This window comes from Ascaphus truei, chromosome 1 (assembly GCF_040206685.1).
Source record: "Ascaphus truei isolate aAscTru1 chromosome 1, aAscTru1.hap1, whole genome shotgun sequence".
In the NCBI taxonomy this organism is placed as follows: Eukaryota; Metazoa; Chordata; class Amphibia; order Anura; family Ascaphidae; genus Ascaphus; species Ascaphus truei.
The window spans coordinates 398,315,234-398,332,598 of NC_134483.1; the positions used below are offsets into that span (position 1 = coordinate 398,315,234).

The window sequence follows — 17,365 nt, forward strand, 5'->3', positions numbered from 1 at the left end:
TAATAGTAAGTGGATAAGTATATCATTAGGTAACTGAGCGGTAGACATTTTAATAGAGAAAACACAAAATGCATTTTCATAGTGAGTGTCGGTTTTTGTGAGTGGCATGAATGTCTACATTTCAGTATTACTTCAGTGTTGACTTGTAATGTGTGTTCCAAATAAAGTCATGCATCTGCCATGCTCTTGCATGCTTCAAATTGGTATGTATGGCCTACTTGAATGAAAGCTGGCACTTAAAAATCAATTTAAATGAATACAGAAAAAAAAGGGTCCTGATGAAGGTCTTATTTTCCGACCGAAACGACTGTAGTATGACTGGCTCTCATTGTATTCATTAAAATTGATTAATTTTTTTAAAGTGCTCAGCTTGTTTGTTGATATTTAGACGTCTGTTCCTATTGAATTGTGAGAGACTCTTGACTATCTAATATGGCTTGAGCTCTTTTTTAAAAAAAAATGTGGATCTTTTTATCATTCCTTTGCTGTTTTTTATTTAATTTTGTGTGCCAGCTCTTTATTTGTTTTGCTCTGCTTTACAAAAAAAAAAAAATAATAATGTACAGAAAATAAAAATAAAACATAAAATATCTTTAGGAGAGGTTCCCATAAGAATGACCGGATGTGGCTAGACACTATGGTTCTATTACTGCTGTAACTCTTTCCCTGCTGGAATACCAGCGGCCTCCGCGTGCGACTGGTCTTCCTGGATCGGTAGCGATAACGAGGTCGCGCACAGAACTGGAAGGAGCTCCTCTTCCCATACGATTGAGGTTTCTCCCTAGAAAACGAACATTAATCACAATGTTCCCTAAACATCGTACAGGACCCCAGACAGCCGACAGTAATGTTCATGGAACATCAAAATGTAAGAAAATTAAGTCATTTTTCAAATGTTTTTTGTTAGTAACTGCACATTTGCCCCCAAATGTTCAACTGCTGACAAGTGCAATTTATCTATTTTAAATTTGACACAAAATAGTTTTATTTCCTGTATTGTATCCCACGCTAACTACTGTGATGCATTCGATTGCAATGCAGCAGTCAGGTGGATGAGATAATGTAATATATTTTACAATTATGACATGAAGAGGAAAATAAAAATTCCCATCAACAGAGGAACGTGGCTCTAAACCTTGACACCCAGTGAAACATTATTCAGATCAGCTATTTTGTTTTACTTATATTGTTAATCTTGAAATATTTAGCATTGATAGTGAAAAGTGGACAAATCCTTCTTATGATATTACATCCAAAAATTATTTTAGAAATCAGTCAACTTTCAGATTTCCTCCCCCCCCTCCAAACTCCTCTAGTCAGCTATTTGTCCGTACTTTTCGGGATTGAATTCAGGTCGGGCACCAAGGACATTCCTCTTTCAATTCTGTTTTTGCCCAGTCTCCCTATTACAATGCATACAATCAGCTGCAATCTGTATCCTGCTTCCAATATGTACCTAAGTATAAGAACTTAACCTCGTTGTGACTGACATTTCAGAGGAGTCTATGTAATGTCCAGGCTTCATCATCTCTGGAGAAATGTCTTGCAGTGGCCACATCTCCACCCATAAAAAGGAGGGTGTATATACCTTCTGGATGTTTTTATTTCCAATAGATCGTCTTTGTTTGTAGTTAGTCCAGATTTGGCCGATCATCTCTTTAAATGGTCGTGTTGTTAGAGTGTAGAGAATCGGATTCAGAGCACTGTTAATTGGCAGTATGAAGATCACCACCCAGGAGCTGATGGACCCTGGAAAATATTCCAATAGTTGAATTTATTAAACATGATTTATAATTTTCACAGGTATTCAAATATTGACTAGATACATAACAAGGGAAGATGGCAGTCCAACCTGAGCAATAACTGGCCCATGTAGTAAAAAAAAAATTCTGACACGTTACACAAAACGTTTATAGGCTCACGTAAAAAAGTGTTGTATGCTTCGCTAATGAGGCTTTACACGCCCACACCAGCTCATCCATTTGCCTTCACTGCATATTTTCTAAGCAAAACTGGAGGCATTTGGCACAAAATAATATCCTATCAGGCACCAAACACATCAACGTGTGCTCCAAAAGGATCCCTGAAATGCTTCACTCAAGGGATTGAGAAAAAAGTCTCCAGTTTTTTCACCCGTAACAATCTGCCAATTTGATTCTATTTTCTCACATCTCCCCAGCCCCCTCTCCCCCACTATAATTCCTACCTTAACCCCCATCTTTAACATATCTCAGCACTTCAAACATGCTTCTGTGACAACAATCCTGGAGAAAGCTCTTGATCCAAACCCTCCCTATAGCTATTACTCTAACTTCTTTCCAAACTATTCAAACAGCTCATATACTACACAACTGCATGTTCGTATTTTCTGTCTCATAATTCACTCCTTGACACTGCTGTGTGGATTCCAATCCATGCCTCCACTGAGACTGCTTAGTGAAAAAAGCCAATGACCTTCAAACAGCGAAATCCCAGAGGCACATTTTATGACTCATCTACCACTCTGCTGCCTTTGACACTCAGTTATTCCTTCGCCACGCTCTTCAATCTGTTGGTCTCATTCCTTCAATGTTTCCTCTGCTGGCACCTCCTTGTCAACACCATGTTTCTGATGAGGTCTCCACAGTACAACATTTCCACACAAACTCATGAAAAGGGCAAATATTGGATTTTTGCCCCTCAGAACATTTACATTTGCAAAAGGCAAACTCCATAAGATTGTTAACTTGCACAGGCTTACAAACATGCAAAAATTGTAAGAAAAAAAACCCAACCCCCCCCTCCTGAGTTTTTGGGAAAACTGAATTCAGATACATTTACACATTTCTGGCCACATGGATTGATACTAGGAACTCTGCTCTTCTCCCTCTCTACCTTGTCACTTGAAGTAATCCACATTCGGTTTTTATCATATTTAGGCTGATGCCCTCTGCAGACTTTCCGACTTCCCCAAGGCCCATGTTGTTAACCGTCTCACCTTTCTCCTTGATGTCCCACCGCTATATTAAAATCAACATAGCATGTCATTTTTTCACCCACATATTCCTTCCCTACACCCAAATTTGACCCCACCATTGTCTCAATACTTCAAGCCTATTACCTAGATGTCAGTCATATTTGCCTCCTGCTTTATCCCATACATACATGTACAGCCACTCACCAAGTCCTTCCACTTCTATCTCTGCAATATCGCCAGAGTTCACCTCTTTTTAACCTCAGAAACAACCAAAATTTGAATTCATGAACACTTACACACTGTTCCGTTTCTGTCTGCCTTATATGCAAGTCTTTAAATTAGCTACCCAAATCTTCCAGAAGAAGTCACAATTTCAGTTCACACATAATAAAAATACCACTTGTGAGCATAATTACATGTCTCAGACAGGTCTGCAACCATGTCTTTTGCCATTATCTCTTGGCATACATTCTTTTCACTGCAGCCAGGGATTCTGGGTAATGACATGCATACAAGCACACTGTGTCACCTTTTACTTTATGTCCATGGACCGCTATAAGATTCACACATACAAATGTATCCACAATCCTGCCCTTCTATATATCCCATAACTCATTTCCAAATACATGCCCTTCTCATACTGCCCATAATCTCTTCCTCCAGCTCCAAGACTCACTTGGACCACTCCACACATAGAACTCCCTTCTCCAGAACATTACTGTCTCTCCACCTTTCACACATTTTAAGGGGATCTGAAAATTCACTTATTCAAGTAAGCCATTGCATCATCTTCTCTATATGCTCAACCCCCTTCCACTTGTCTTCATCATAACACCTTTTGTTGGTTACAAAAAAATAAGTATGCCAGCTGTTTGCATTAAGGTAAGTAGGTCTTAGAAATACACCAACCTCCTTCCATTGTATCTTATGTTTCCTCTCTCCCTTCGTATTAGATTGTAGCAGGGCCCTTCTTAGCTATTGAACCAGTTTATGTTAATGTTGTAATTATATTACATACTCATATCTTTATGTATTGTTCTGCAGTATATGTTGGCGCGTTATAAACAAATTATATTAATAGCAGCTTCACAGCATATTGAATAAGGGTATATGGGAGATGTTAATTAAACAACAATAGATGTTGATATTTATTAGTTTTTATCAACGAATGCAAAAACACAGCAAAGGTTCAATTATTTTTATGATGAAAAACACTTAAAAATAGCTTAAATCTGTTTGTTTTTTACAGCTGGAGTGATGTATACAGTATGTCTTGCTGAATAACGTCTTGCCAGTGGAAAGAGAACATCTGTATGTGACTGTATTTTATTATATATGTCAGCTAGGCATATGGGGGGGATGATATGATGATGCTGATGATCTGGGGGGGGGGAGATGATGTGATGCTGATTATCGGGGGGAGATGATGTAATGCTGATGATCTGGGGGGGAGAGTTGATATGATGCTGATTACGATCTGGGGGGGGAGATGATATGATGATGATGATGAGGGGGACTGAGGGAGATATGATGAAAATAAGGCGGGGAAATATGATGCTGCTGATGATGATTCTCTCTCTCTCTCTCTCTCTCTCTCTCTCTCTCTCTCTCTCTCTCTCTCTCTCTCTCTCTCTCTCTCTCTCTCTCTCTCTCTCTCTCTCTCTCTCTCTCCCTCTCCCTACCTCCCTCTCTCCCTCTCTCTCCTGCTTTGGGCACCCTAGGTGGAGCGTCCTCCCTTTTACCCTTCTACCTCAGACATCCGACTGCTGATTAGCTTGCAAAGTAGGCAGGCACGATTATAAGGGGAGTATGTACTTTTCAACTTAACTTTATTAAAAAAAGATTGCCTTATAATCGGGCCAATGCGGAAGTTAATTAAAGATGCAGACCCAGTAATTCACAAACTACATTAAAGGAACAGTGTTGGTCTTCCTCATTAATGTCAAAACTGCCCCATGGGAATTACTAATTTACAAATTATAGCAGATTTGTTTTAAATCCTTTCATGGATCATATCTGCTCATAACAAAATGTTAAGCATTTGGATTGCAACTATGTAGATGTCAAAATGCTATATATATCTTGGCGAAAACTTCAAACCCGACTCACATCCGGACCAAACTGTTGAGTCAAAATGTTTACATGTCTGCAAATGGACATTTAACATGAAACAGCTGTTCAATTTCAATTATGGGGGCTAAGGAAGAGGAAGGTGGACCATTATGAAAAGGCGGTGTAGCCATGCATAATAATGGACTGCAGACATCTTCCCTGTTGGCAGTAAGCCCTGGTAAGTACAGGCCTGCCAGCAATAGTTATGGAGGTTTTCCCTCACACCCTGGTGAGGTGCCCTGTGTATGGATGGGAGTGGCTACATGCTCTGAGTCCCTGGATAGTGACATCAGAGATGTGTCTGCCTCCTGAGGTATAAAGGGCACAACACTGTCAGTTAAGTGTTGTTGAAAAGCAGTAGTTGCAGTTGTTGCAAAGGGATTGCAGGATAGTTTTGTGACCCTAGTGCTGTAACTAGTGGCACGAATATTCTAATCAAGCCTGTCTAGGCCACACTGTGTCCAGGGACCTGGCACAGGGGTGATCTCCCTAAAGGGAGAGGGGATCCCACTCCAATTGAGGAGGGCAGTACCTGGCAAAGGGACAGCACGGAGGAATGTGCGGCTGAAGTTGAGAGCTGCATGGGGCAGTCTACTGTAATCAGATCATCAATAAAGATGCCCTTGTTAAAGAAACCCCCACTGTGTGAGTGTGAGATTACTCAACAGTGGCAGTCACCACCGAGAAGGAGTTTCTCACCAGGACCATCTCCCTGCGGAAGCACAGATCCTGATGAGGTGTAGGCGCTGCACATGATGTAAGTTGGACTCGCACCCACTACCTCAGCTACCTGTCCTGATGACATCCCCTAATACCATCAAGCTGGAGACTCAGGAGTCCTGTTACTTGCAGGTGCACCACCATACACGATCACGTAATGGGGACCGGTTAGACCACACGGGCCAATGTGAGATTGGGTGGGTCAGACAAGGGGGTCTAGGCGTTACATTTGGAGGCGCTGCTGAGATACCTGTTAACAGGACAGGCTTTTGCTAGGCACACGCTAGGAAACAGGGAGAGTGTCTGCTGCCACTTTGTGCTGCGTGGGACGGAACCAGGGGTAGTCGGGGAGCTGCTGGAGCTGCAGGCCGCACAGACGCCTTGGGATCCGCTAGGGGTTAGTGGGTCTGGAGCAGGGGGCTATTGCTGTCCTAGTCACCTTGAGGTAGCGCTAGTGGAGGACGCCTGAAGGGGTAAACTGGTAACTTAGGGCAGGAATTCTGGAAGGGTCCGCGCTAGGCTAGCCAACAGTAGGTCGACGCCCAAAGTACTGCATGGAAGAGCCAGAGTACTCTAGTCTCCATTCCAGACCATTTACCAAGAGAGGAGCACAGACGGGAGGAAGGAGAAACAGTAGACACCGAAAGAGTGAGCCTAGCCTGAGGTAGTGCAAACACGAGTCAGATCTACGTTAGGTACACAAGGTGGTGCACAAGGCATGTTTATTGTACTGATGTGGTAGCTGCCCGCAGAGTGGAGCTCCATGTACAAAAACCCCGTATTCACAGATCGAGAAAGAACCGCAAGAATGGAGGATCTGCACAGCGCAGAAGGTCCAGGATGGCGGACAGGCCGAGAAAGAACCGCAAGAATGGAGGATCTGCACAGCGCAGAAGGTCCAGGATGGCGGACGGAGGCCGAAGAAGAGATCGCACCTGTTCTGTGCGAGTATGAGGAACAAGCTACAGAAGAGACTTTTGTGAGCCTGTTATGGAATGGCGTGCGAGCTGTGGCTGCGCCGTGTTTGTCCTGCTTATGCTCTTGGGATAGTATCCCCGAGAACAGTGAGGACGACAGTGTTACTAGATGGGAGGAACGAAATGGACTTGCTTATCATTCGATATACAAACAACCAAACGCTACCTCAAATGTGATGCAAAAAGACAATACGAACCAAGATGGCGGTTCCCGCGTTCCCGGGACACCGCATGGGCCAGCTGCAGAAAGTCTTGCAGCTTTGCAGTTTGCTAATTGTTGGCCAGGATTGGCGCCAACGAGAAAACCCCACCCTGTTGGGGAGTTTGGCGCGAAAGCTGGAGCCGCGCCCTCATGGACTATGACTCACTCTGCACCTGTGCTGGGTCAGCCTACAAGTCTACGAGACATCCCCCTAGTTTCAACCAGGGGGAGTGGTTTGCAGTTCCACCGGATGCTGATGGAGAAAGTAGGAGGAGGGGTTGCCAAACCAGCCCCTGCCCTCCAGTTGCGAAGAGCCATTGACCAGTACAGACCTCTGAAATGAGTACCTCCTCTGGTGAATATGGCTGGGGTCTCTGAGAAAGTGGAACAGAGTCCCTTGATCACTACACATCCCTACTCGGCTCCAGGAGGCTTCCTGATCATCCGGGTAGAGGGTGTGGAGACTGTGGCGTGTCTTTGCCTGCAGTGTAGACTGCCGGGCGGAGCCGTGGGCAGCGAGGCCCGATGCCCTCACTGTGGACTGCAGTATATGTGGCCTATGACGACTTTTGTGCCGGTGCAAGCCATAGAAGCTAAGGAGGATATCCCTATGGTGGCAGCGGAGCTTCCGGGCGCATTGTGGCGAGAATCCGTGAGTCCCGACGAACCGGGTCCGGTTCTCAAGAAAGAGAAGGTTAGTCACAGACGAGGTGACCAGAGAGGGGCGCATCGGCGGTCCCCTACCGGGATGCCCCGACCGAATGCAAAACTAGAATCCTCGGACGAGGAGTGTGCTAGGCTGTCGAGTGCGATGGTTCTAAAGAAGGACTACCATACTATTGGCACGCCTTGGCGAGATGCTATCCCTCGTGGTGGAGAGTGTCTCCCGTACCGCGCCAACCCGATCAGCGGAGTCCCACGGCCGTGGTGACTAGTGGGTCGGAAGGAAGTCGCTCTACCCCAACCCTGCACAGTGCTACCCCAAAGATGTGCTTGTCGCAGGCTCCGGTGTTGGTGATTAAAGAGGAGCGGAACCAGGCCCAGACGGGATCGCGCCGGAGCAGGGCGTTACCGGATGTCCTGGTGGAGGAAGAGGTCTCGATTGGGGACCCAACCCAAAATGGCGGTGAGGCACGTGTGGACACGGAGATGATTTCCGGTGACCCGAGCGGGGTCGACTGGGAAATGATCGTGCCTCTGCGGTCGAGCAGCGGAAGCCGGTCGCCTCCATCAAGAAGAGATAGGAGATCGAGTCGGAGGGTGAAGAGTCCTTCCACTGGTGAAGAGGAGAGACTTTGTGGTGGAGCGAAGGCAGGTATTGCCGTGGAGCAGGCCGTAACCCTACCGATACCTACTCTCCGGCCCTATCCCCAAACCCCGTCCAACCCCAGAGTTAGCCCCAAGGCCCTAGATAAAGTCCCTGCCCCAGTCGCTGTCACGTTTGGGTCAACGTCTAGTCTAGGGATGTCAGGGGATTCACGGGGTCCTTCCGAGGAACGGACTGGAAGCCTGGACTGGGGGACGACGTCCGATGATGGATCGGTGGGTGGAGGGATGTGTTCCCGACAAGTGTCGGTGTCTAGTGACTGCCCTAGTGAGTTGCGGGTAACCATTGGGGATAAGTCGCAGCGCCGGGGAATCGATGCACCATCTGAGGGTACTTCGGGAGTATCTTCTGGTGGGCCCGAGGAAGAGGAGGAACCCCTAGAATCTGGGCAGGAGGAGATCCGAGAGACCAGATGGTGGGCGCCCCTTTTTGAGGGATATGTAGCGTGGCTTGATCGCACCCGTTTCATTCTAGAAAGGGATGGGGTGGTGGATCATTGGTGGGCTACAGGGGAGTTCAATGATGCAGCTTTCCTTACCCAATTGCGCCTGAGGTGGGGTAAGATTAGGCGAGGGTTAATTACGCCCAAGGGTTCCGAGGGGTTAGAGGATCTCGTGGAAACAGACGAGCCCCTGTCATGGGTGTTGCCGGGGAAGGCAGGATACGCTAGGTTGACTCGGACATGCCGCGCTGAGCGAGCCATAGCAGCTAAATATAAGAGGTCTCATGGGCTTGAGTACCCTTATGTCCCCGAACCTCTGATGAGGGAGATAGAAGACAACCGGGAAAGGTGGCTCCAAGCTGACATCGAATACTATATCGTAAATAAGGGAGGTGCCATTAAGGGAGATCGGGCCGAGCAGCGAATTGAGCAGTTAATACGGGTTTGGAAAATTGGGCGCAGTGTCTACATGAACAAAGTAGTATACTGTAATGAGCGAGGCCTGCCCCGGGAGTATGGTGTTACAGTGACCAATGCTGCGGGAAGGGAGGTGAAGAAGCCAGACCCTAGACACTATTACTAAATTGCGCAATAGCGTGTCTGTGGTTGGTCTAGCGCTCCCTGCTGGTCAGTGAGCGTAACATTATAGCTTTATTATGTGAATGTAAGGATGTTTGACAAATTATTTGTGTGTTCTTTTACAGTGTTTCCTGGCGCAAGGTACACCAAATTTAGGTCCCAGCCGGGACGGTGAGGATTCACCAGGGGGAGTATGTAGCCATGCATAATAATGGACTGCAGACATCTTCCCTGTTGGCAGTAAGCCCTGGTAAGTACAGGCCTGCCAGCAGTAGTTATGGAGGTTTTCCCTCACACTCTGGTGAGGTGCCCTGTGTATGGATGGGAGTGGCTACATGCTCTGAGTCCCTGGATAGTGACATCAGAGATGTGACTGCCCCCTGAGGTATAAAGGGCACAACACTGTCAGTTAAGTGTTGTTGAAAAGCAGTAGTTGCAGTTGTTGCAAAGGGATTGCAGGATAGTTTTGTGACCCTAGTGCTGTAACTAGTGGCACAAATATTCTAATCAAGCCTGTCTAGGCCACACTGTGTCCAGGGACCTAGCACAGGGGTGATCTCCCTAAAGGGAGAGGGGATCCCACTCCAATTGAGGAGGGCAGTACCTGGCAAAGGGACAGCACGGAGGATTGTGCGGCTGAAGCTGAGAGCTGCATGGGGCAGTCTACTGTAATCAGATCATCAATAAAGATGCCCTTGTTAAAGAAACCCCCACTGTGTGAGTGTGAGATTACTCAACAGTGGCAGTCACCACCGAGAAGGAGTTCCTCACCAGGACCATCTCCCTGCGGAAGCACAGATCCTGATGAGGTGGAGGCGCTGCACATGATGTAAGTTGGACTCGCACCCACTACCTCAGCTACCTGTCCTGATGACATCCCCTAATACCATCAAGCGGGAGACTCAGGAGTCCTGTTACTTGCAGGTGCACCACCATACACGATCACGTAATGGGGACCGGTTAGACCACACGGGCCAATGTGAGATGGGGTGGGTCAGACAAGGGGTTCCAGCCGTTACAGCGGTATAAAAGAATTTGACATTAATGTTACTCCCAAAGTACTAAAAATAAAGTTGAAGAACATTTGGGAATAAGGAGCTTGTTTAATAAGCCCCAAAGCATCTGATCGCCAGAAAACCTCCAATGACTTGAATGGGAGCTTTCAGCCAATCGCTCTAGGGCTTTCAAAATAAGTAAGTAAAAAACGATATTGAAATATAATACATGTAAATAATAACTATATTATAAATAATATTTGTAGGAGTGGCACTCCTTTTGAAGCAATACTTGCTGAACGGGACATATAGGCGCTCCCAGTGCATGAGTGGCGATTCCAGTTTTCTGTGTTCATTTTTTATTTCCAGTGTTTTAATTTTTATTAAGAATGAAATGTTTACCAGTGCAAAACAAATTGACACACATTCAAATGTGCTGTTTTGTTCTGTGTAGTTTTGTTTTTAAATGTCGTTTTCCCACTCGTCTTGTGTTGCCTCTGTCTCCTACCTGTAGCTGGGCTGCTACAAGAGGTGGAACTCGATCTCATTTCCATTTTTCCCAGTTTTTTAGATGTACAGTAAGAGCAAATTGATCAGTGGTGTTTTTCAGGTTGTCTTCGGTGTTGCTGCCACGTGTGGTGGTGGCACCGAAAGATTAACACTGCGAGGCGTTCCCATTAAGAAGCAAGGACCCCCTACAACCCGATCGCAGCAGACACGGTCCCTGGCACCGCAGACTTTTGCCTGCTTGGCTGCGGTGATAGGGACAGTAAGTCTTCCTACATCTATACTGTATGTGACGTAACATACCTGGTATTTCCACCTCGAGCAAAGACAGAAGTTTGAGTATGAAAATAGGTATCCAGCATAGCGCATCCGTGAAGACAATGAAGAAGAATCTCTTTGCCAGAGTCATTTCTTTCTTTATATGGTTGCGGATTTCCGTTACCATTATAGCCGTCTGGTGAATGCTATAAAACATACTGCCGTAGGAAAACACGATGATGATAAACGCTGCCAGGTTCACACCTGTTGGAATAATAATGAAAACAGTATTTGTTATTTTAGGCGGCGGTAAATAAGAATTATTTATACCCTACTGCTGAAATCTGTTATTTGGTCGTTTCACAATAGGGAAATTGTACTTTTATAAGTGTTATCAGAACTTAAAAACTAAGAATGATTGTGATGAAAGGCAATGGAGCAAGGAAGAATTATTTTGTGATAGCTTTATATATATATATATATCTTACTATATATTTGTGAAAGCATTGTATGTATGTATGTTTCCCTGGTGTGTTCCCTGTCCCTAGCGGCAATGTTATTGGTCCCTTGGCCCGCCTGCCCCCGCACACCTCTCATTGGCCTGAGGCGGAGTGACGGGCCAAAGGTCCACACACACACACACACACACACACACACACACACACACACACACACACACACACACACACACACACACACACACACACACACACACACCTCGTCCGCCCGCCCAGGTAAGTCACACCACTGCAAGTCCCGCCTCAACTGATGGCCCCAGTAACTCACCTATTTCAGCCTCGCGCCACAGGCCCACACAGGCCCACACATGCACGCGCTTCCTGCCGCCGCCTGCATGCGCCTCAGTCCAACACATCGGGGGACCAAGCGATCACAGGGGGGGGGGGGGGGAGCGCGTCACGGGGAACGGGGGAGCACGTCACGGGGGAGCGAGCCCCGAGTCACGGGGAACGGGGGAGCGAGAAGGGGGAGCGGCCAGCCGCCGAGACAGCGGGGGAACAGACGCCCGGACGGGGGGGGGGGGGAGAGGGGGGGGGGGAGAGGGCATGCACATACATAAATTATGACAATACATATGCCCCCTGCTCTCCACCCCCCCCTCTCCCCTTTCCCCCCCCACTCCCCTCCTTTCCCCCCCCCACTCCCCTCCTTCCCCCCCACTCCCCTCCTCCCCCCCCACTCCCCTCCTTCCCCCCCCACTACCCTTTCCCCCCCCACTCCCCTTTCCCCCCCCCACTCCCCTTTCCCCCCCCCACTCCCCTTTCCCCCCCCACTCCCCTTTCCCCGCCACTCCCCTTTCCACCCCCACTCCCCCACCTTTTAGTGGTTAACAAACAGAGGAAAGTGTGTATCTGCAATTTTGCACAGGAAAGAAAATGGCAAGACTTTAATTTTATTGTACCATTACACAGTAAAGAATAGATTACAAGAGGTTAATGGAGCTATTGTAGGAGATTGCACCTGAGAGGAAAGGAGAACCAGATGAGTTTAGAGTTTTAAAGGAGAAGGCATATTTGTAATTCATGTGGACTATCATGGCAAGCTAGTAGAGTGATTTCAGTGGAGTGGATTTGGTGATGTATCTCTAGGTGACAGCTGATTTTAGAAGTAATATTATGAATGTGTAGCCCTGATTGGTTTTTGGGCTATAGGTCTGCTCTCCTCCTGGCAGTAATGCCTAGTAAGGGTAGGTTTGTTAGGAGTAATTATGGGTTTTCCCCACACTTAGCAGTGCATTGAGTCAGGGATGGTAGTGTCATCAGGCCTTGTGTCCAATCAGAGGCACAGAGGTGGTTCCTAGGCGATGCACTTCCTGTATTTAGTCAGTTTGCCTCTACCGTGAGAGAGGCTGGTTTACCCTAACCAAGCTCTCAGGGCTCTGGCAGTTTGAGGCCCTCCCTTAGGGGGGCGGAGGGAAACCGCATTCCTCTTACTCTATTAGGGAGTTAGGGAAGAGCTGGGACTGCTCTCGGTGCCCTTTGTCTGGGAGTGAGTCCAGGGACATCCTGAGGGTGGACACCCTACAATCTACTGATCAACTGGCTGCTGAATACAGAGAGACAATAAAGGACACTGTGTTTTATTATACCTCCTGCCTGAGAGTGAAGTCTATTGGGAGGAGGAGGAAGAGATTCTTCTGCAGAGACTTCTCCCCGTACACCTGTGGGCTTCATGAGATGGAGGCGCTGCACCTGTGAGTACTATTCGGGCAAGACCCCAGAAGCCTGTCCTATAATTCCCTATACTATCATGCGGGAGACCCAGGGCCCCCTGTTACCAGCAGGTAGGCACCACACTATACCATGTAACCGGAGCGAGTTTCCCAGAGAAAGGCCCTATGTGAGATTGGGTGGGGGAAACAGGGTTACAAATAGATTGTAGGGGGAAAAGATGGGAGGCAGTAAAGCTAGATAGAATCAAGTTACTACAGTCAAGGTGGGTCAGGAGCAGAGCATGGATTAGAATTGGCGTTGTAAAGTGACAAGAAGAAAATCCATTCTTACAATATTGTGGAGGAACAAATGACACAACTGAACATGGGGACTGAACATCGAAGGAGAAGTGGCCAAATGTAAATATAGAGCAGGGGCACACGGCGGAAGAGGCAGCGGTGAAAACACTGTGAGCTTTAAAGTGATTGAGATAATGGGCACTCAATATTTCATTTCATCATTGTTAAAGAACAGTGACATATTTCTGACAGCTCTGGCAATCAGTCTGAATAAAGCAACATGTATAATGCTAAAATGTTTCACTCATTGAAAGGTTGAGAGATATATTGGGGTTGCTCTAAGGAATGTATTACTCTAACCTGCAATAGTAATGGCACTATGTTTAAGAAGATATCCCATATAAACTAAGGGAGTCCTGTTTTGCCTTATATAATATTTACTTTGTAAGCCCTTTGGTTCTAGAGGGGCATTCAATGAATGTCATATTTTTCCAGAATATATTTTGTTGGTACAGTATATATTGAATTTTTAAAAATATTTTTACAAAGAGGCTGAAGGGTAGGGGAATACACAAAAAAATAAAACATAGTAGTATTATGATTATATGAGGCCCGTGTTATTTCTATAAAGAATCCAGGTTCTTTTTAAATGCAGAAATTATTTATTTTGAGTTATAGAAAATCTAACACAACTGCTATACTAATTACATAATTTGTATTGCCTAAGTGTATTATTGATTCATTCTTCTTTGTTTAGCTTTATATGTGCCACACATTCATGTTACACAATATTAATATTCAAATTTAAATTCTCTAACAAATACATTTGAGATTGTATACCCATGATGTAGTATGGCTGTTAAGATCCCAGGAAAAGGGGTTTCAGCAGACACACACACACACACACACACACACACACACACACACACACACACACACACACACACACACACACACACACACACACACACACACACACACACACACACACACACACACACTACTGAGGATCAACTAAATTTAGGTTCAGCTAAAACTCAGTGCAAACAAAGTATACATTTCCTATCCTGATGTAGACTAAAACGTTAGTATACTATGTACTAATTATTACAGGCAACATATTGCAATTTAATTATGGGATGTGTGTAACAACTTTTCAGGAGCTTCTTGGTTAGATGTTTAACATTTCTGATCAATAGATATAATTAAAGGGATAGCTATCTGCTTATGGTCATTACAACACACCTGGGACATTACCGTTCAGAGGGAAAGCTTGAATAAGGTGTCACATGCATCTCAACCTCTGATGGCTTTGGTGTTTTTTCCTTCTCTTAGTTTGTAAAAGGACATTTCTGACTTCTACCTTGCTCACTTACCTAGAAAAATAATGACGGAGTATATCTGAGCAGCGGTGCTCTCTGGCTGCTCCGAGTGTAGTGGGAAGCAGACTCCGTTCGTACCATAGTAGTTCTGGAAAAAACTCTGATTACTCAGGGGTATGAATGCCACCACAAAGCCAAAGATCCAAATAATGATCAAGGTTGTAACCGTCCTGCATTTTCCAGGTTTCAGACATCTGAAAGGGTATACAATACAGATGTACTTTTCCAAAGTCAAATATGTCAGAAGCAAAACTGAAACTTCAGTGGAGAGTATGGCTAATGATCCAACCATCCGGCACTGGGTGCTGTCCATCCAAGCCTGGGCATTCTTGTTGTATTCCCCACGGTATTTGAGGTCAAAATATCCAATGACAAATAGGTATACTCCCATTAAACAGTCAGCACCTGGAAGGTAAAATGCACATGACCAATAGACCTAGAATGCAGTTTTTACCTATTCAGGTATTTACATTTTGTGAAAACACGTAATACATAGGTGCATTCTTGTTTCCAATGCATAATAGATGGTTTTATACTACGGATATTAAAATTCTAGGCCTGGGAATGTAAAACAGCATACCAAGGCCCAACATTAATTAATGGCGTAGGATGAGAATTGACATAAGCTTATTTTAGCATTATACTGTAGTAGTTTTGGGCCTAAGTGTGCCTACTTTTAGCCTCAATACCGTAATAAAAGGAGTGTTGCAATATACATTAAAGCAGGAACACCTGATGCTTGTTTAAAAAAAAACAAAAAAAACATTATTTAAATCATGGGGGCAGGTAGAAATCAGGTGTTTTGGGCTGAACTATTTGCTACTCTGGTCTCCCCGGTTTCTGAAATACATGTGTGAGCAAATGTTCCAGTGTATTGTATGGTCACGGGTTAATCCTCACTTTACAGCCAATAGAAAGCCACAATATCATCAGTACTTGGTGCTGTGGCTTTCTGTTAGGGTACCAAAGGCCATATTGTATTTTTTTTATTGTGTAAAAAGAAATGCTAATACCTGCAAATAGTACAGTTCAATGCCTGGGGACCCTCAAGTTCAGATAATGCCATAGCAAATACATTGCATTCTGACAGGAGCATTGCTAGTACAAAGATGTCAGCCACGAAATGATCTGTTTGTCTTTTGGGTCCACCAGCTTGAGCCTGGTGGCTCGCTATTCATTATGCAGTATTAAAAAGTGTTTGAACAACCACCGATCTGTACACACAACAAGTCCTGTTGATTTAATTTGAAGAATGATTTTGCAAACCCTAAGCATGAGTAAAGCACACAGAATAACTTCTGATCACCGATAATAGTCAAGGGAGGCCATGGCTCCTAATCCATATGTTATGAAGATGCTCTCTAGTGCTGGATGAGAAATGGGCACCATTCAAATGAATAGGACCAACAACTTCTAAAGCACAGAGAAGATATCTTCACAGTATAATGAATAAGGACCTGTGTATCCAACTAATAATGTGTTTTTGCCAATACATTTTCAACCTGGAAGAGATTGCTGCTTTAAGTCTGTATGCAATTTAACAAACAGTTATATAAAGCTGTGGGATGAGTTAGGCACATGTTACTTGACACAAACATTACATGGAATATATTAGTGTGTTAACCATGGTTTGTCCTTTTTCTCCTTTTATTCTCTGTTAAAAAATTGCTAATGTGGACATTTACTGTAGGAGCTCGATATCTATTCCGCATAGTTTTCATAAAATGCAAACAACAATTAATTTCTGTACCACCACCCCACGTATACATTCAGGGACAGGCACGAAATGGGAAAAGCATTCCCCGTGCTATACCCCATTTTATTTTTAAAACAAGGTAATGAAAAGGGCAAATACATCAAATAAAAAACTGCTTTGCTGAGTGATATTATTTGATTAATCTGGGATTGTGAAGACAATAGGTTAAACTCTGTCATTGTCGGACCATAACTGGGGTAAAACTCCATGAGAAAGTAAAGACTTGTTTATCAGTACAGGGTACAATACCTGGCCATACTTACAGCACAGTGATATGATGGACATGCCATGAAGTTTGTTCTCAGATCTGATGTACGGTCGTGTACAAATGACAAAGATGTTTCCAAAACACGTTATCAAGGACACAACCCACACGAACACCCGCTGAACAATGCTCGCTAGCAAGTTTTCCAGGGATGAAATGCCATCTGTGTTTGGCTTGCAGTTACGCACATGAGGAGCAAATCCACAATACTGGAATTTCCTAAAGTATCTGGTGATGACAAAAGAAAGGAGATGTTTTCCAGACGCTCTGTGGAAATATGGAGACGTGCAATATACACAGTGTACACAGATATTGCTGATGCATATTCATTGTTGCCGTGTTGAGCTGAGTGGTATTTATTGTGTCGACAGGAATATTTCCAGTTTTGCAGCTGTTTTTTCCCAAAGGTAACGGGAT

General features: G+C 45.0%; 1 protein-coding gene across 1 annotated transcript in view; it reads right to left on the reverse strand.

Moving 5' to 3' along the window:
- Nucleotides 1-17,365, reverse strand: part of RXFP1 (relaxin family peptide receptor 1) — a 175,522-nt gene continuing 158,157 nt past the window's right edge. The window contains exons 15-18 of the mRNA XM_075612495.1: nucleotides 16,947-17,176; nucleotides 14,922-15,332; nucleotides 11,121-11,339; nucleotides 1-1,749 (exon numbers count right to left, since the gene is read on the reverse strand). Coding sequence (XP_075468610.1) covers nucleotides 1,457-1,749; nucleotides 11,121-11,339; nucleotides 14,922-15,332; nucleotides 16,947-17,176 — 1,153 coding nt within the window. The 3' untranslated portion in view covers nucleotides 1-1,456. The remainder of the gene's footprint in view (nucleotides 1,750-11,120; nucleotides 11,340-14,921; nucleotides 15,333-16,946; nucleotides 17,177-17,365) is intronic.